General features: G+C 40.2%; 1 protein-coding gene and 1 long non-coding RNA gene across 10 annotated transcripts in view; one reads left to right on the top strand and one right to left on the bottom strand.

Annotated features, from left to right (window-relative positions):
* AFF2 (ALF transcription elongation factor 2) overlaps positions 1–13,224 on the top strand; it is a 329,062-nt gene extending 315,838 nt beyond the window's left edge. For all 9 annotated transcript variants that reach the window (XM_067004994.1, XM_067004995.1, XM_067004996.1 and 6 more), the window contains 4 exons: positions 286–379; positions 3,863–3,912; positions 7,784–7,998; positions 11,558–13,224. In XM_067004994.1, the coding sequence (XP_066861095.1) occupies positions 286–379; positions 3,863–3,912; positions 7,784–7,998; positions 11,558–11,679 (481 nt within the window). In that variant the 3' untranslated portion in view covers positions 11,680–13,224. The remainder of the gene's footprint in view (positions 1–285; positions 380–3,862; positions 3,913–7,783; positions 7,999–11,557) is intronic.
* Positions 13,225–14,029: 805 nt separating this feature from the next.
* LOC136791860 (uncharacterized) overlaps positions 14,030–20,831 on the bottom strand; it is a 56,743-nt gene continuing 49,941 nt past the window's right edge. Inside the window, exon 15 of the long non-coding RNA XR_010834756.1 lies at positions 14,030–17,118. This is a non-coding gene — a long non-coding RNA (uncharacterized lncRNA). The remainder of the gene's footprint in view (positions 17,119–20,831) is intronic.

The following is a 20,831-nucleotide window of genomic DNA, read 5'->3' as shown; positions in this document are numbered from 1 at the left end:
TAAGCAGCTTACAGAAGATCATTATTCTTGTTTTCCATTAAACTATTAAAGGATAACTAATGGATTTCTTCAGCAGCTGACTAAACATTTATTCTTCTAATTTATACTCTTATCAAGATGGGATTTTAATGCTCTTGACCATTTTTTTTTATTTTTCTCCATTTGCTTATGTTTCAAAATCTAACCTTAGAACAGAAACTGCAAAATATAGGTCAGCTTTTTTTTTTCAGTTCAGAGGTTTCATTAAGCAATGGAATTAACATAATCCTTTCCTAATTACCACAGCTACCGATGCTTATCGCTTCTCTACTTGAGAATGTTTAAACTAAAGAAGGACCATGCTATGAAGTACTCCAGATCTCTGATGGAATATTTTAAGGTAATCTTTATTCTGTTTAATTTATTGATGTGAAATGAAATTCATACCAGCAGTGAGAGCTCTCACAAGTATAACTGCATGGCTTGGAAGTCCCGCATTTAACCTCTCCCCTGAGAAATGCAGGCAGGATGGCTTCCAGGGAGTGGGGACAGAAGTGATTTGGGGGATTTTTGGATTAGTCACTTGATTCAAAAGACCATGCTCAGCAACTCTACTAAAATAACATTGTTCTCAACGCCATGTAATGTTTATACAAGTTCCTGTAAAGGAAAATGATTCTTTCAAGATTCCAATGTGTAAGTGATTATGAACTGACCCCCAATGAACCATGATAAAGCAATTATTTAGGCTTTACTTAGTTAAATTTAGATTTAAATTCAGCTAGATAAGCTGAATCTTAGTGCACACTCACAGATTCTTCAGGCTCTTTTTTAACTGACGTCAGCTATCTCCAGCGTAAGTCCGCTTGCCGCCTTGCAACTTAGGCTCAATAGGATCTGCCTTTAGCACTCTCCTTTTATTTCTGGAGAACTTCAGATAACCTTATGTAAATCTTAAAAGTTTTCCTTTGCCTTGAAAGAGTGGAGACCAAGTGACTGTTATGACTCAGTGATGTTTTCCTTTATCTTGTCAAATGCTGTTTATCCAGTGTAAGAACAAGTTCTCACGTTCTCTAATTTGGGAGAACAGAATCTTTCTTCAGTTCTCTCAAGGTTTTGATATTTATATTTTACTAGTTGTTTGAAGCATGCATTAATTTTTGTAATTGATTACTACATATTATCCTGTAATTATGTGATTGTCCAGGTATGACAGCCCACCGGTCTCTTTTGTTGTTTTTGTTGTTTTTTTTCAGCCTCTTTGAATTTGGCCCAGGTTACGACATATTAGTATTGCAAACCACTAAAACTTCCACCACTGCAGTTTTAATACTTTCATTCAAATGGTCATAAAATGGTTATTCTGTTGTCAAACTCAAGCATGATCATGCTAGGAACCACCATTCAGCCCTGACTTCACTGTTATTCTCAGTGTGTGCGTATGTCTGTAACTTCAGTAATATTTCTCCTCATCTTCTGCTTAAATTGAAGATGTCCTGAAGTCACTAGGAGTTCTGTTGTCTTCAGTGAGTTTTCAGTCAGGGATTTGCGCAATAAAATTTCAACGAGACACATTTATAGCCTCAGCATTTTCATGAAGTGCATTCCTTCCACTTCAGCTTTTATCCAGGATGGGTATAGGATGTCTCTTACAAAAATGATTATTAGATAAATCATTTGATAAACTTTATCTGCAGAAAGCAATGATTTCTTAAAAAAAAAAAAAAAAAAAGTGGGGTGATTTTCTGTTCCCTTAAAGCCCCTTTTCTTTCTCTAGCCATGCAAAGAAAAGAGTATATGTGCAATGAAGAACATATTATTACTCTCAGCATAAGACCATTTTACTGCATCTGCATGGAGAAAATGTTTTAATGTAAATGAAAATAAGAGGGGAAAAAAAAAAAAAAGTAATAAAATAGACATACCAAAAAAGCTGATTTGGGGCTTTCCAGTTGAAGCTGAATATTTCAGCTAATGTTACTGTGCATATGCTATGGGCCACTGTAACTCATTTGCTAGAAATAGTGTTTGAGTTTATATAGATTATATGTTCAAGACCTTTTTGTAGGGAAGACATCCAAGCAGCAAAGACAAGAATGGGAGCTATTAACTATGTATTAGTTTTGTACTGCTGCAAGATGTTCTCTGTTCACTGGCAAGAATCTGTAATACAAATTAAATGGATTAACTATTTTAATAGAGTTGTTATTCAAAGTTTTGCACAATTTTAATTGTGAAAAGCAACCCACTGTTTACAGCAAAGCTGGAGAAGGGTATTTTTATATAATTGTTTTTCATATTTTTCCTCATAGCTGCCACTTTGTCCAAATTGAAACCATTTGGGGACAGAACTGGTTCTGATTAATTTCCAATTAAAAGTCTCAAATTGTTATTTTTGACATTTCAAAACAGAAAATAACCTTTTAATCTTAAAAAATAATTTTGAAATGTAGAGAGAACTTGAGTTATAATATAGCCAAAAAGATAGATGTTTAAAATTGAAATCAAACTTTTTAAAATCAGCAAAAGTGACATCCTTTTATTCATTCCATCTATCAATTTCAGGAAGATGTTTAACTTCTTTGAAAATGTGTTGTCACTAGTCCTCAGCAAAAATCTTTCAAACATTCTAGTTGTCAAATAACTACCTCCCATCAAGATCTAGTCTTGAGATACTCTCTCCAGACACTGTCGGGAACAATCCCCAGACAGTAGAAACTAATCTCAAAGCTGCTCCTTCATCTCTGAAGGCTTTCCAAGGGAGTCTAGCATCTCCCTCTTTCTTACGTATGAGTGGGTGGCAAAAACACAGTACATGTGCTCTGTAGTACAGAACGTTCCAGTTCATGCTCACATCTTTCATAAAACACAGTGGCATGCTGTACAGGAACATATAACCATGGCCAGTGTTATGGTTTGGGCAGTGTTTTCTGCTTTGGTTAATCCTGTTTGGCCAATTCAGCTATGTTTTAGAAGTCAAGCATAGGATTTTGCTGTCAGAGTCAGCTGTATGTCCCTTGTCTGCTCTGTGCTCCACTGGATCTCCGTGCCTCATGTGCAACATCGTGATTATAGTAATCAAATGAATCTTGTAATACTAACAGTAATACTTGTATTACTTGCAGAGAACTTGTAAAATTTGATTGAATTTTTACTGTGTGCTGACTTCTTTGCAAGGGAGCTCAGAGTGATTGTTTTCAGAGAGCACACACAGATAGCTTCAGCCCTGATCCTACCGCTTTTTACAGGAACTAGAAAAGATAGTATCCAGTCTGAGCAAGACTGGAAAAAATCTGTGCTTTGTTGTTGCTGGGCAGTCTTTGTACTGAGTTGTACAAGGTGCTACACAGATGTGAAAGGCCAATAGAGTAAGCAGGTAAGGCAAGTCCATTTGTGCAAATAAAATACATAAAAATAAGAGCATTCAAGCAGATCCTTACTTATAAGTTTTATTTCTATCTGAATCCCAAGCCACCTTCCCTTGTACCTTGGGGGAATTGCATTTTGGTAAGGCATCTACAAGAACTCTTTTTGTTTCTGATTAAAAATTACAGGTCCTCCTAAAGATAAGGAGTCATTTGCACTCTGAAGAGCTGACTTTGTAGAATAAGTTTAAGTGGTAATTAAACCAATTCTTTGTAAACTCTGATTTTACCAGGGCTTTGCTGTATTCCCTCTTTCATCAAGTGACTTATGCTGCTGGTTGGAACCTACCAGTCACCCACCAGCCGTTTAATTATGAGAGTGATGTGCAGGGCTGCTGTTCTGCTACACGCACTGCAGCTCTTCCAACTAAAACAGGGAGTGATGAACCTTTAGTCATCAGTACTCATGTAGTTCATCTTACATCTCCTTTATTTACCTTTTGGTTTTGTACTTACAGAACTCTTCAAAAGCCTCACAGGCCCCCTCACCTTGGGGCGGCAATGGAAAGTGAGTATTTTTTGCTAAGTATTTCTGTCTGGGAACAAGTGTTTCCGGGGGAGGGAAGGGGAGATGTTTTGGTGACTTTAGAGGCAAAGGCCAGGCCATGATACGTGGTTTGGGAGCTACAGGTATGTTGCAAATATCCAGCAGGTAGAAAATGTTCTTCTGGGTAACAAAATTGATCTTAGAGGATAATGTTCAATACAGCTTCCTTTGGCTTGTGGGGATAAGTTTCCGCTGGGCTAAATTATTAACCCGTGTAAGCCATCCACTGTGGGTGGGAAGGAAAAGCTGAAACACACCTTCTTTGTTCAAAGCTCCCATAAGTCTAAAATCAGCTGTGGTGGGGCTGTGCTGAATTCTTTGACAGTTTGCTTCTCCAGCCAAATGAAGGCCATAAAAATATCTGTTAATTAGCTAGCAAGTACCATGTCATTTCAGGAAGCCAAAGTAAAGTTAACCTTCATTGCAATGATTTTTCAATGATTCGTTCAGTAATGAAAGACCAATGAATTTTTCATTGATATATGGTAAGTGCTGTTTAATAAAACTGAAGGCATAATAGTGGTAAAAATGTTCGGGCACTTAGTCAACCAATTATCAGAGGCTTTATACTCATGTTAAAACATCCTTGCTTCAAATGCGAAACCGGAGTAATGCAGTTATGGTCTGCTGTTCAGTGAAGGAGCATTGCTGCTGCAACCTTGCCTGTATCTTGTGACATCCTTTTCCACCTGGCACACATTTTTCCTGCTCCTTCTCCTGGTCACACATGCAGATAAAACAAAGGAGAAGGACCTTACCTTTCTTTCCTTCTTTATAGGAGTAGGCTGAAAATGATTATTGTTAATGGTCTCTTTCTGGTGATTCATAAGAAGAAATGACTGTTAGGCACTCCTGAGGAGCCAACGAAGGAAACGAAGTAATACAACTGTAGAAGGGGTTGAAATTTAGTGCACAAAGAATTGAAGTTTTCATACAGACTTTGTTCTGAATCAGTGTAAAATCAAAAATTACGACATTTTTCTTGAAGAAAAATATTCTTACATAATTTAAAATATGTTAGTGGGTGTGTGTATATAATTGAGTATAGATTGTAACAAAAACTAAAGAAAAAAAAAAAGCTTTAAACAAAAACTGAAAATCTATTTTAGCATTGGAAAAGCAATTCCAAAATTAAATCATCCAAAAATCTCTCTACAACCTCCTGAGGAGAAGTGGAGAGGAAGGTGTCATTTTTTTCTTCCTTGTAATCAATGATAGGATGTGTAGGAACGGCACAAAGCTGCACCAGGGGAAGTTCGGACAGGACACTAGGAAAAATGTCTTTACCATGAGGGTGGTAACTAGAACTGGCTTCCTAGAGAGGTGGTTGATCCCCCATGCCAGTCAGTGTTCAAAAGGCATTTGGATAATGCCCTCAAGAACATGTTTTAACTTTTGGTTAGCCCTGAAATTGTCAGGCAGTAGGACTGGATGGTCCCTTCCAACTGAACTATTCCATTCTGTTATGCCAGTTTATGAAGGCGTTTAAATGTGAGTGAAACCTGGTATTGCAATAGAATACAGTAAGGGTCTACATCCAGTTCTAGTGCCAAAGTAGACCACTGGAGCATCATACCTCTTTTGTTCCTTTAGAAATGGCTATTTCTAAATATGGTTATTTCTAAATGGCGAGAAAGAAGCACTTGACGTGTAAGACTACATACGACAAGGTCTTGTTGTAGTGGTGTTATTAGGACACCAGTGACCCAACACACAAAGACCTCAGTCCACATCCAGGCCTTCTGACCGCTCTGCCCTCCAGGTGACTCAGCTGCCATATATCCCAGGTGTGTCCTAGTGGTCTCAGGGCATGCTGTGGGCCTGACACTGCCACTGGTAGCACGTGCTTTGCCTTCCTCAGGGCTACTGGCTCTACAGATCCTTTTTATTCTCCTGCAAATTTGTACCAGGTGGGAGGAGAAGTCACACTGCAGAGAGACCAAACACCAGGGTGTGGCTGGGGACAGAGCAGCAGTCTGGTTCAAGAAGGGGAGGCAGCAGGATATTCTTACATCTTTTTTTGAACAAAGCAAAGCTTATCTATCGCCATGAAGCGTTGTCTGGCTCAGGATCTCAAGCCATCCAAAATCTCAGCTTTGCTCACTGGAATTTCTGTCCACTTTTGTTTGAAAGGATTGTGAACCTCTACGAAGTTGGCCCGAGTTCCAGGCTGGCAATGAAACAAGTTTTCCCTGGTTTCATTACAGAAATGTTTCCCACCTCTAGCGACAGAAAGCACAAAATAGAGAGATTTAATAGACTCACCACAGTAATAATGGCCGTGCACAACGGGGTAAATCCAATGAACAATGTGCTTTATTTGGCAGAAGTGCGTCAGCTTGTTGTAAGTGCCTCTAACAAAATACTCCTGGTCCCCTCAGATACTTATGATTTTTAACTGCTCCCAGACCTAATCGAGTATAGTTCAGCTCTTCTGTGCATTAAAGACGCTGCGGCGTGTCAAGTAACCAGGATGCTTTGAGACTTAAAAATAAAACGTTTATGCCGTAGGACATGCTTAAGCTGTAACACATAAGCTGTGTAAAAAGCTACTGGCTGCTGAATTAACTTGTTCTCTAGCTCTGGAGACGTATCACATCTTGGCGAGTCTGTTGTTGAGCATAGGGAATAGCAGGGCACTGCTGGAAAACCTGCAGTAAAAGCTGTCGCCATAAATGCCTTTTAGCCCAGTGCTGTGCCATGGTGGCACAGGTTGTCCTACAGCACCTGCAGGGTGTCAGCACAGCAGGTCTGTGCCTACGCTTCGTGTTTAGGACCACCGAGAGCAGTTCATAAAGCCAAGAGGAGCCTTTCTATCATGGGGTTTGGATCAGGCCCATAAGTCTGAGCGAGCTTTATGCTGTCGCACAGCATGAGGCACCGGTGGCCACTGCTCTAGGGGAGTCCTGGTGGCTTTGCTTCATGCAGAGAGCACCAGGAGCATCTCGGCCCCGCATTTCAAGTGTGTTCCACAGCAGAGCGAGTGCATTTGTTTAGGTAAGTGCTTCCAAAATGGGGCAAGAGATTTTTGGAACCCTTAATCTTGTTCTCTGAAACCAGTTTTCAAAGAGAACAGCTGTATGTGAGCGCTCAGCGCCGCACAGCTCCGAACGTGAGCTTGCTGTGCTGACCTCCATGCTGCCTGCAGCCAGCAGGTGATTCCTAATTGCTGGTGGTGGAATTAAAGGAAAATCTATATTAGAACATTAGTGCTGCACTAAGTAGGTAACTTAAAACACTGCTCTGTATAAAGCTGTGTGGATGAACTGTAGGCAATTAGAAACAAATCTCCATAGCCAGTCTTAAAGAATCCTATGGAGATATTCATAATCCTGCAGTACCCTCAGCTCCTAATACTGCTCTGCAGGGTGCTTTTAAGACTTGCACTTTACTTATTGTGGTGACTGTATTTGGAGCAAACTGTCATTGTGGTTTCCACAAAATGCTTTGATAATAAGCCAATATTGTACATTGAGTGTTTTCTAACTGCCATAGCAGCTTCTGGCAGCAGGTAGAAAAATCGTTACAGCTATGAGATACTTCTTTCTCTGAAAGATTGCTCTATTTTTATGATAGATGTGTTTTTTGGTTTTTGTTTTTGGTTTTTTTGTTGTTGTTTTGTTTTAATAACAGGTTCATTTGTAGAGAGAATTAAATCACTTTTTATTTTCAATCAGTCCCAGTTTATAAGCTCTCCCATCTCATATAACCAGGAGATACTACCACACATCTGCCCCTCACTGGGGTGTGGAGTTGATTTTTTAAATTTATTTAGGATGGCAACAAAGTGGTTGTGTGTGAGGGGGTCTCACTCTGTCTTTGTCTCTCGCAGGAGCACAGAAACGCCATCGCCCATGTCCCTGAGCCCGTCCCCTGTCAGCTCTGCTGGAAGCAGTGTGGGCACCGCTGGCTCCTCCTCGGCAGGGACCATCACCATTCCTCAGCGCATCCACCACATGGCTGCCAGCCACGTCAACATCACCAACAACGTCCTGCGGAGCTATGAGCACTGGGACATGGCTGACAAGCTGACAAAGGAGAATAAAGGTGCCCTGCATGGCTTCTTCCTTGTTCCCCCTGGCTCATCTGCTCTAGCTTTCTTTCTGTTCTTGTAGGCGTTATTGAGGGTTGGGCCCAGCACCGCCACATCTAAGAGCACAACTGCGACAGCTTGAGCAAACAGACCAAATCTGCTTGCTGGTCACTGCAGCCAAGGCGTATCTTGTCTTGTCAAGCACAGAGGGGGGATGTGTAACATGCTGAACGTGGGGTTATCAGAGCAGCTGGCAAATAATTTAGTGAGCATGAGCCCCAAGTGATGAGAGCTTTTGAGTCTGCACATTCGTTCACAGTTTCAGCTCCTCACAGAGCACCAAGGTTATTTTCAGACTGCTCTGTCAAGCAGTTTAAGACTATTCAAATGCTAGTTAGGATGAAAAGCAAACATTACATGTTATGTTTATGCAGGGAGTCTGGTTAGAACATGTCCACTGAAAATCACAGCCTTGGCTCTCCTATGGTTGCATTGCAAATATACTTCCTTATTCCTAGCGGCAAAATGTAGGTCTTTACCCCAGTCATTTCAAAGGAGTTCTGCCAAGCAGGTTGTGCATGGGTTATATCGAGTGTAGTGGAGCTGCAGAGATGTAACTAAAGGACAAATACGGCCTATTTTTGGCCATCTGTGAACTGCCCCATGATAATGTAATTATTCAGATTCCAGCCTTGGGCTTACACAAATCGTTGACAAAGCTTTCTTTGACACTGGAGGTGCAGAGCCTAACCGGGAAATATTCTCATTGTGAATTGGCTCATTCTCTTAAATTATACTGAGATCTCAGATGGCTGACTTTTCCTGACAAACGTGCTCGCTGTATGCAGTTTGATCTTACTCCCATTAATGTCAGTGGCAAATTTCCACTGATTTAGAGAAACCAAGCGTGAGATTTATAGGGTTTTATGTCTGAATGGTGGGTCATAATGATCTATCCCTGGATGAGGAACAATAATAGAAGTTCTGTCCAGTCCTCCCCACTGCTTCTTGCCTTTGTTCGCATTGGTTAATTTAGTAGCGTTTTGGATTTTTTCCATAGTTGCATCCATTTTCACAAAGTGTGAAAGTGATTCCCTGTCAAATGTACTGCAGAATATTACAGTGGGAATGCAGAAGGATGCTCTGATAGGAGAAAGATGGTGATAATCTTGTAATTAGCCCTGTGTGTTGTGGAGTTGTTAAATGTTCTGCTTGGTATTGAATCAAAATAGCTCAGGCATTCAGCCAGCAGACAGAAAATGTACCCAGCCACTGCTGTTATCAGTCCTAGAGCTGGATGAGAAAAAACCTGCTGACTCTTTCTGCCTTTTTTCCCCTGTGCTCTTCTTTGTTCTCCTTGTGATTTACAATCAGATAAGCCTAATTCTGCAAAGCCATATAGGAGTAATCTTTATTCAGATGAGCAGTCCCCTTGACTTTAGTGGGACTGGCTGCATAAATAAGAGTTTCTTACATGAGCAAGATATCTAGGGTTGTGCCCTGTTCCTTCATATCTTGTTTCACAAACTGCAGCCTTGTTACAATGAATGGAAAGTTCATGTTACTTCAAATTTCATTTAAGTGTTATAATCCATTGGAGAGAGATCAGAGTTTCATACATGCTATAGTGTGTCTCCCTTTACATTTTGTCTGAAAAGATACCTCATTTCTAATTAAATACTAGATTTAAAGTTGCATACTTAAACACAATTAAACTGCAATTCAAAAATACATGGTGTAAAAAAAATATGTAAGAATTGCTGTGATAGCCTTCATTATATCATATGATGGATTTCATTTAGAGAAGGTTATATTTAAGACATTATTACATGAGAAATGTTAGAGTTTCATGAAATCTACCTGTAATGACTTCTAGCAGTTGTTGCCTGCATCTCTCACATCATTCAAAACACCGATATCTTGCTGGCTGGGACAGGACTCGCCCTTTACCTCACAGCTACCTCTATAGAACAGGTCTCCTCATTTCTATTTTAGGGGTTTGGTCAGTCAGTTCATCATTTAAAAAAAAAAACAATAATCCCTAAATCCCTGGAAGTAAAAGTGGTCCCCTCTTCTCTTCCCCCCGCCTTCCACCCTAAAAAAAAAATAAAAATAAAAATAAAAATAAAAATAAAAAAGGAAGAACAAGAAGAAAAAGGAAAGTATTTAAGTGAAAACCAAATTTTCTGTCAAAAAAAAAGATCTAGTCACATTCTTTTTTTGTGGTCAACTCTCATTGTTTCTGTTGTCTTCTGAATCACAGGGGGTGTCTTGCCCAAGGACGTGTCCCTGATGAGCTAACAGAGGGTGGGAGAAAAATGTGGCCCCCATCATTGTAATGTCTAATAGTCTTTACCTCTGGGTCTCACTGCTGTCATAGATGTTTCTTAGGTCATGCCCATGTAGATACAGGAGCTCTCTTCCACATTATAGGAGCTGTGAAACCTCCCCTTGTGCACGGCTGTCAGCTTAGGTTTTGTGCTCCTCTAAATGTGCCTGCATGCTCCCAGTTTGGACTTGACTCCTGTCCAGCTGGCTTCGAGCAGGAGACAGAAGCCTTTCTTGTCAGCCTGACAAAAGATGTGCCATTAAAATAAAAAAGCATACCAAGAGGGAGAGCAGCGGAACTGTGACCCGCCAGACCGATCTGGTTTGAAAAGGATGGCGGAAACATAGTGCCACGTACCTCTGGGTGGATTTCCCTGTGTCAGTAAGGCTCAGAGTGCGAGGGAGAAGAGATGGAGTTTGTCACAAAACCTGTATCTGTAAGGCAGGCTAAACAGCAGACTTCCCAAAGCCAACCCATCTACTGGTTCATGGTGGATCACCTAGAGTGTTGTTCACCATTTATAATGTCAAGCTCTCAGCTGACTTTACAAAATGAGATGGTTTTTTTTAAAGCTTCCAAAGATAGCAGCACTTTTTCTCTACAGGAGAAAACTATCGGCTCTTCATCACTCGAGAGCTTTTTTGAGAAGTGTTTTCAGATTGTTAAACTGAAATTAGGCTTTAAGGTGAATTTTCAGTGTTTAAAGTTTTCATTATTTATTTGAGCCCAGAATGAGATCACTAGAATGCAAGCAAGACGGCATGTTATTCCTCCCCTAAATTTATTGATTTTGCACTGGAGGAGGGGAATAAAAGACAGAGGAAGGAAGATGAAAAGTAACTGCTATCTGCAGCATCTTAACGCAGTGGTGATGCCCCTATGCTTTCATTATATGCTTGCCTCCAGCCAAATCACTTTGTGCTGTGATACTGCTGTAGCTCCCACTCTGACCAGGGTCAGGCTGTCAATACTTGGATAGAAGACCTCAAAGCAGTGCTCGCTTGTTGAAGAAAGTATTGATAATATTTTTGTACCTGGTACCTGCTCTGCAGACCTGCAGCCTACACGGTGTCAGCTGGCCACGTGCCGCACGCTGGGTGTTCAATAGGGTGAGAAAGCAAGGTCTCAGGCACTGGTGGTTGGGATTGTTGGTTGTTATCTGCTCCTGCACGCGAAATCGTGGTAATACGTGTATTTCTGTACTGCTGCCCGACACAATAACTTCTGTTTCCTGTGTATTGCAGAATTCTTTGTAGACCTGGACTCAGTGATGGGACCCTTAACACAACACAGCAGTATGACCAATCTGGTTCGTTACGTTCGCCAAGGACTCCACTGGCTCCGCATTGAGGCTCATTTGTTGTAGTGACTGCTGCCCTGCTCATAACATCCCCATTCTTCTACCTCTACCAGCGCACAGACGATCACTGGTGGAACTCCACTCATTTCTGGAAGTTTATTCATGTAACTTCATTTTTATTGCCTTTTTTAATATCCTATCTATTGGAAGTAGAAGTCACCATAAATGGAACTTATGACTCAAGAGCAGTATGTGTTGTACCATCTAATCATTTTCGACAATTTTCTATGCCTTGTGTCTCCTGGATCCTGCCATCCTTATGTGCTTTATGGAACGGTACATTCCCTGCAGTATTGTTTTAAGTCCATGCTGCCTTCAAGTGAAAACAAAAAAGCACTTTGAGAAGATATGGATTCCTGAGAAATAGTACAAACAGTCTTAAATATTTGAGGGTATATATGATAAGCCCCTTCTGAAATAAATTAGTAGAAGTTATAGCTATTCACTCACAATCATTTTCTGAACCTGAACCAAGCTTTTTGCCACTTAATTCTGGCATCATTACCTTACACAGTATGTTGCTAAGATTTCATACTTCCTATAGGCTTAATCTCTAAAAGAGAACATTGAATATCTTACAGGTACATAATGTAAGATCACCAAAGCTGTTAAGAGGTAAAAGGTTGAAGGAATGCCTCATTAAAGAAAGATGACACACTATGCAATGAGGTTTTGATATTCCATTCTACCTGTTTATTGTTGGCTTAATAATTTCAGTAGGCAGCACAATTTATTGCAGTTTTTAGGCAATTTCAAAATACTAGCATTCATAGTCTCATCTACCATTCCTATACTAAATCTGTGATTTTTCTTTCAGTTTTGCTGTTTAGTCTCAAACAAATACTCATCCAAGATTTTTCTTCATAGAACAATCTCTTCTTGCATAGTGACTCAGTGAAAGCAGATTTTAACAGGAATGCTACACTCTAAGCATTGATATTGTATGTAAAAATCCATTAATAAGTGTATGCAGATTCTTCATGAAACTCTATAGAAGTTTAACTAACCAGCTACTGTTGAAACATTATAATTCCGTGCGGCATCAATTTACACCTGTTTTGTTCATTTTGGAGCATTAGAAACAAATAGTATTACCTTGCTATCATGAAAACAATGACAAATTAAATAAAATCAACAGATTTACCCAAAAGCAATATAACATTTGTTTAATAATGGCCATGAATACTTCAGTCAAATTACCTATTTTCTAAGCTCTGAATCTATTTACCCATGCTGTCATGTTTTGGACCATTCCTCTAATGTGTGAATAATAATGAGACAATTCAGATAGAATTTCAAAGCAATTGTGAATAAATTACACCATTTCACATTTGCTCTTTCCTCTTCTTTTTTTTTCCCTTGTTATAAACTGCACTGCTCTTCTGGTGCCACTGCAAGAAGCGCTGGTGCATGAAACAAAACAAAATGAATTTATATCAATAATTCACAAGACTTTAAATGGTCTCATCTCATTCTTGATGTAATGCCTGCATACCTTACTGAACTGTAAATTCCACTTCTATAAACAGAAAATGCTCATAGCAATGTAAATATTATTCTGTCTCATCTCATTGAAATAATACAATGTGTGTATTAAATGCCATCCAGATATTAGTTAATTGCAATTACCTTCTGCTATATAATCCTGTATATCCTTTAATCTGGTGAGTTATTGGATTTTACTCACTGGGTCGTGACCAGATAAATAGGACAAATTTGCATTTAAAAGGTTCAGACTGTTACAATTTTTAGAGCAGGCCTTGGATATTTGCAATAAGAGCAGTTTAAGGACTCTGCCCAGTGCACATTTAAGACCAACATTACTGTAGCTGTTGTATATTATTTCCCTGTAAGTTACCTTTTCTTAAAAATCAATAATTGCTGATATTTTGTTCCAGAAGACTGTATTGTAGCTGTAGTCAAGGTGTGTCATTAGAGGAATAATACAGTTTAGGGTTGTCTGCAAAGGCCATTTGCAGAACAAGCACATCCTGTACTATCTGCACATTCCTGTTCCTGAAGTGGTTGATATGCCCTTATCTCTTCTTGGAGGGTTTCGGTGACATGGCTGAAACGTGAATCCGACAGCATTTGTCACGCTCATTCTGGCCCTAGTAGCTAATGAATAAAACCAAAAGAGGAAAACAATTAAGAAATGTAGAAGGGTGTTTTGTTTTGTTTTTTAAAAACAAAATGTTTAAAAAACCAAACAAAACACTTCCAGTATTTTTTTGACCAGAGCAAGGACTTGAAACAAAGCAGTGCTGGGGTGGTTTTGTCACAAGCCAGAGTTTTCCATTCCCTTTGCAAGATCTTGCTGATGAGATTCAGTAACTATTCAGTCTAATTAAGTGTGCTGTCATCACTGTTTCCTTTAATGTAGACTGAAACCCTAGATTGCCATGAATTTATGAAAAATAGATATGGCTTGAAATGCGATCTTTAGTCACAAGACTGTTCAAAGAATGAGTTGCAGTCACTCTGTGAAGACAGCGTGTTATCCTCCACCTGTTGCTTGCCGTAAACAGACTCCTATCTCCAAATTTACCTCATATTCACAATTTTTTGCTTAAACAGCTTAAGGAATTAGCCCACCTGATTTTGCATCCTGTGACTTAGTTTGAAATGTATGCTGAGTCAATGGCACGATTACAGAAAGTCCAGCAATCAGGCCTAGATCCCAAGCCAACTTACTGTTTAGCAATCTTGTTTCAAAAGCAGCTTAGAAACAAATTAAATATGGAGAGTGAATTACCTTCTTATCCCTGGGGATGATGCTTCTTTTGGGTTAGTTATTAAGGATTATTGCACTTTTACAGGCACTGCATTCATCTCATTTCAAATGCTAACATGTCATCTTTGTGGAATCATTTTACCCTTTAAAATATTATTTCCAGCAGAGTTAATCAAACGAGATTGTTTGTTTCGATCTACAGGGAAGCAGCATGTGTTTGCTTGGGCATTTGCTGTCTGCTCTTAACACTGCCCACTTCAGACATTCAAAGTCATGAACGAAGCACCAAAAATTACAAGATTGGCTCCAAATCATGGCTTTTTTATTATTTTATAATTTTTTTTTTGGTTCCTTCATTGCCTTACAGATAATGAGCTTTGAAGCTGATTTCAAGACTTGCTTTCAGGCATTTTTCAAGCATGCTGAGGGCCAGAAATGACATATTTGTTTTTAATAGTGAGAGGCTGAGACCCTGATGTAATCTCTCGATTCCTGTAGCTGGGCTTTAAGAAGGACACCAAGCTTCATAAAACATTGCCAGAGCTGACAAGGCTGTCATTTGTGTCCGATGCTTCAGGAGGTTTGGAGCAATATCCATAGCTCAGCAGTGAAGGGAGCATGCAAGCAAAGGGAGCAAGTATTGGGGAGCTCTATCAGTACAAGATCTGAGGGCAGCAAAGTCCTAAGTGCTGGAGTGAGGCATTTACATAGCACTTAACCTCCATGTCAAGAGCTGCAGCAGGTCTTAAGTGAAGTATTTAACAACGTGCAGGCAGAATGTCCTGCTTTGACTGCAGTGACTATGTGTAGCCATGTGATGTGCGTTGAGAAACCTTTGTCCATGAGAGCAGGGCTCAAAGGGAAAGCCTGAGATGTTGCATCCCATATGGGCCGTGTTCCTCTTGTCCATGTCCTGTTGGTCGCTGTGCTCCATTGGCTCCTTTGGAAGGACAAAGCACACTTCCCATTCTAGCAAACTAACTGTGTAAACAGTTCTTGCTGACTTTGGATAGCTAGGTTTGGCCCAATATTTTGCTATTTTATTTTATTTTATTTTATTGCCATTCTGGTTTAGCTTACAGCTTTTTTGTTGATATTGTTGGTAACCTTTCCAGCTTGCTTCTTATAGCTTCATTTCATTTTTTCTTACGTGGTCTTTGGACTTTTAATTATTTAAAAAGCTTCCATTAATATCCTGTGTCATTTATAGATGACCTCCTTTGAAAGATAGGGACAGGTCTGTTGATTTCAGTAATGTGCATTTTTTTGAAGAATAAAGGTCAAGATCTTTGTTCCTCCTAAAGAAACAAAATCTGAGAAAATTGAATCTGGACCTTAATTTCTATGCATTTTGAATTCCACAGATTTTATGATGTTCTTCCACTATAATAGTTTAGATCCTCTGATAAGTTTTTAGGTACTTCGGAAGAAATATTTTCATTGTATTTTTATCAGTATTTAATGCTGTCTAAATCCAATGACTAGTTTTGGGAGTGCAGTTTAAAATACTGAAAGAAATGGGGCCAGTAAATGATTCTGATGTAGATATTACTAGGCTTCTTTGCTTTCAGTTCAGGAGAAAATCCACTACACGCAGTATTGAGGCACACTCACATGTGCATGCCCATGTATGTGTGGATTTGCAACAAAAGTATGTGATCATTACTTCATAGCATAGGAGAAATGATGCGGTAGCCTTAAAGAGGAAATGCTCTTACCAGTGCTGAGTGGTGGTAGGATTATTAATGTGTTCCTCTGTGGTTTGTGTGTAGTCCTATTTGCATCTTTTGTCTCCTTGCAAGCAATGAAGGCACGACAGAAAGTAGCAACAGTTCCCTGAAGTCAGCGTCACTTCTGACTGGGCTGTCAGCGTATCGTTTTTCACAAGGTTAACTAACTCATCTGCAATAGACCAGCGATTTGAAATTTTAAGAAAGAAAAAATATTTAGCAGGTCACCAAAGAAAATTAATTTGTCATTTTGAGCCAAGTGTGGAAATGCTCTACGTGTGGGCAGGCCCAGGGACCAAGGTGTCAGTGCAAAGGGCCTTTGCCTCCCGTAGCACCTCCCTGACCTCGGCAGAGAGCAGTGGGTGTGAGGCAGAGGGGAAGCAGGTGAGAAACCAGTCCCCTGTCCTTATGACATCTTCCAGCTTTACATACTGTTTTATAGGTGCAACACAAACAAGTCTTGTTAATGTTGGGAGGGCTCAATTTGTCTATTTCTAATACTTCTGTACTTCCATGATATAGCCAGACCATGGGGCACTGCAATGCATAGAGGCATTCTGTATTGTCTAATGATACAGACAATATATATATAGAAATATATATATACACACACATATATATATATTTCACTAGATATAGTGACATATTTTAGAGATATCACTTGATATTTTGAGACCTATATGTATAGGCTAAAAGCTCAGTTAGGCTCTTCTTCACTATTGAAACTTCCTTGCTCCTGAACACGAAGTGTTTCTGCCTGACTTACAGAGTAGCCGTCCTCCCTACAGTGTCGTGTTCCCACCTGCCTCTTGGTAGCTTTACTTTAGCTGTTCTGTTTCCAAGATATTTTGTCTATTTCCATTGTCTTTCACGATCAGTGATTCTGATCATCTTACACTAGCTTAAACCCGTGGTGGTAGCTGTTGAAGGCAGAAGAGACGGAGTCCAGATCTCACGTACAGCCGGGGGGTTCCCGTGGCTCTGCAGATAGAAGTGAGAGCAAATTCAGATGCAGATGAGTTACTGCATAAAGCTGGCGTCAGATGAGAATCAAACTTGGCCGTGTCAGTAGGTGCTTCAACAGAAACACTACAAAGATAAGCTGTGCTCAGTCACAGGGTAGGTATCAACATCTCAGGCAGCTCCTTGACACTGTAATCATATTAGGTAATAGTGAAGATGTGAAGAGTGGTTTAAAGAAACTGGGGCAAGTTTGTGTGGGCTGGCACTATGAATTTAACCTGTGTGTGCTCAGGTGGAAAGGGGATTCATTACTGTTGATGTGTCCTGTGAAATAACACTTATGCCACGGTATGATACAGAGTCTGAATATGGCACTATCCCATCCAATTCCTTACTCTGCCTCAGGGTGCCACCACATGTCACAAAGAGCTAATGCTTGTCACTGCCCCGAAGTCACCAGGGAGTTAAACTGTTTCTCCTGTACAACTTCACCAAGGACCAAGCCCGGGGACCCCGCAGTCAGCTCAAGCAGTGATGTGCACGCTCAGTGTTTGGAGAGAGGCTGCAGAAGAGCCATTGCTTACCGCAGGCTGCGGGGCAGTGCGGAGCTCCCCGAGCCCTCAGGCTGCTCAGGGTGTTGGACGACAGGTCTGCACAGTGGGATCCCCACCAGCTCTGCCCGCAGCACTGGTGTGCAGGAGGCACGGCAGGGGACCACCGCTGTACCCAAGAGGACCGAGAGACCCCAGCCCCACCGTCTGGGTGCCACCGAGCTGTGGCTCTGCCTTGCTTTTAGGTTTGGTCTTCTGTGGCTGCAGATGGGACTTGGATTTGAGCGCTCACTTTCACCTGCTCTGCGTGCAGAAAACGTCAAGCAAGTTGACAGAAGCGATGCATGCAGCAGCATCAGAAAACGCAGGCACTGTGTGCTGAATTGCAATTGCAGTTGTAGTGTCCGCAGGACCACTTGTGCTTACAGGACTCTGTCTGAGTCCTGCTGATGCCAGTGGTGTAAGCCATGTGAGCAGATGACGCAGCTGTTTGAGACTTGTTTTCTTCTTTGATTTTCACCGAGTTCCCCCTATGCAAGCTCTGTAAGCTCCATGCTGGATATGAGTTTACTCACAGTTGTGTGAGTATCACCCTGTTGTAATTCCATTGAAATCCATTAAGTAGAGATAGCCCTAATTTCTACTCAGTTATTTCCTTCTCTGGTTTAGAAGGAAAGTCAGATTCCAAAGGGAATGTCATTGTTTTAAAGGATAACAGTAACTAAAAGGGACCAAACTTGGAGCTAAGAAAATGTAAAATAACTTGGCTCAGTTTGTGGAATTCATTGGACCAAATTCTGCTGTTATATAGCAATTATACAAGTCTTATTGAGCTTGCCGAGCCCTGTTAATCGAAGGAGAAGCTGGCTAATAAAAGTGGCAGAGCATTATCAGAGTTAAGCTTATTGGGCCAGAACATCAATTGCATTAACCCAATTAGTTCAATGGAATTACACCCAGTTTTGTTCTGGCTGAGCTCTCACCCCACTGAAATTAAAGTTCTCCGGACTAGTGCTGGAAAAACTGCCAGCGGAGTTGCTCTTCGCCCAGACCATATGTTGACTCAGCCCTTGCTGAGGGAAACCGTCACTGACATCAGTGACAAGTAATGTGGAGTTACGAACCCGAAGAAGCTTTGACCCGCTGGCAGGAGGCATTTACCCTTGAATTTATGAACGAACTGTATAGTGGAGAACAACAGACATACTTTATTTATGGCAGAGGCAGAGTACAAGTTCCTCAACTGGTGTAAACTGGTGTAGGAGTACTGGCTTCAGTGGAGTTAATCCCATATGAGGAATCCACACGCTGAGGAGCAAACCCTTTAACCCCAGACTAATTTTTTGCCAATATGTCTCTATGCAGATAAACTCCCAAAGCTTTTATCATCATGCCTTTTTTTACTGATCATGCCAATGAAATGATTAATGTACCATAATCCTTGCCTGCAAGGAAATATTGTACTTTGCAAAGCTATGCAGTATGGAGCACATCATAAAACTGCTTTAGACCACACAGTCTGGAAGAGCATTGTCAGAAACGAGACTAACGGGTAGCTTTTTATCTGATGTCGATTACACTTTCACTCTGCACTTCCACTGCTGAGGTTTTTACATATGGAGTGAATGATAGTTGGATGTTTCTGATGACTGTGGGCCAAAGCTTCAGCTGATGTGCCTCTAAGTAGCTCCATAGATGTCAGTGCTGATTTACACCAGCTGAAAAACTAGTCCTCTTCCTTTTCATACTGTGCTATATGCTCTAATGCAGCTTTATAAATACATACTGAAGCCGAGTGTATATTGAACTGTTCTGACTGAGCACGAGATCATTCTTGCTAAAAGAATTGGAGGGTAATTTCTGCCAGCCATCTAGGTTTGCCTATGTTTTGTTTTTAACTAAAAGGCATGTTGCAATTTCATTACCTCTGAGTTTAAATATTTACTGGCATCAGCATTAGCTTGCATAGAAAAAATAGCAAATAAATTCAAATGTGTCATAAATGCTCTCAGTCTAGAGATGGAATCTGTTACTTTAGTTCAAAGACATTGCAGCAGGTTAAAGTGTCTTTTCTAAGCCAAATGAGTTTTGTACATTTAAATGTCTTGGCAAATATTTATCCACGTCCAATTCTAGCATTCTTCCCTTGAGCATCTTAATCGACAGGTTGCTCCACTGAAATGCACAGGAGTAACTGTGTAAATCAGTGCTCAGCCCCCAGACTGCAGAATCGGGCATTGAATACGTCAGGTGGATGCAATCAGGAGTTTAATTTTAGCCATACATATCATCTGAGGACACTTAAAATTATGTACATTTTATCCAAGCTGACAGTCCGTGTAATTCCATAAAATATAGTATTATTTATTCCTGTCTGTATATTTGACATCTCTGGATTGCATATCTTCTACTGAATCTAAAATGCTGTTTCTTTAAAACCCACATTCAAAGGCCTAGGGCAAATCATCACAAAGTGTGAAAACGAGTCAAAAGAGCTGGTTATTTTTTTTGCTTTGGCTTTGAGCTCTCCTTTGGTTTGTGTTTGATCTTTGGCTGTAGCACTCCCAGTATTTTTTAAATGGCCCAATTCTGTTTGTTTCCTGTCTTCTGAAAAAAAAGAAAAAAAAAAAAGGCAAAAAGCAAAAAAAAGAAAAAAAAAGCAAACTACGAGTAAGATTCAGGAAAAGTAACCCTGGCTAACTCAGTGGATGTTTGCTCTTTCTAGTTGTTTTTTTTTTTAACCAAGCCATCTTGGGAGCAGTGTAGTAAGCGCGTCCACTTGCCTACCATTATTGGCTATTGTGGCAAATGCTATTTTTTCCTTTATTTTTTATTTCTTTTGTGTGTGTATGTGCGCATGTATAACTAACCAAAATATCAGGAAAATTTATATATGCTTTCATCTGGTTCCTGGAAACAGAACAACATGATGACCTTATGGTCTTCCAGCAAAAGTCAGATTTAATTTCTGCATTGCAGTGCAACTTAATTAGCTATTGGAATTAGATTACAGTTTACTAGATGGCCCTTTACCTTACATTCTTACTTTTTATTTACTATTGAAGTAGCCTTCTTTTTTTTCTCATGTGTGCAAATACCATATCAATAGTCATTGCGATTCCACAAGGTGTCTTTGTTCTGAACAAGCATGTTATTCTTGTAAAGTTTTAAGCATAAGTT

Source organism: Anser cygnoides, chromosome 13, assembly GCF_040182565.1.
Source record: "Anser cygnoides isolate HZ-2024a breed goose chromosome 13, Taihu_goose_T2T_genome, whole genome shotgun sequence".
Lineage (NCBI taxonomy): Eukaryota > Metazoa > Chordata > Aves > Anseriformes > Anatidae > Anser > Anser cygnoides.
Note: the sequence above shows the minus strand (reverse complement) of the source record. Positions and strands in the feature narration are given on the sequence as shown.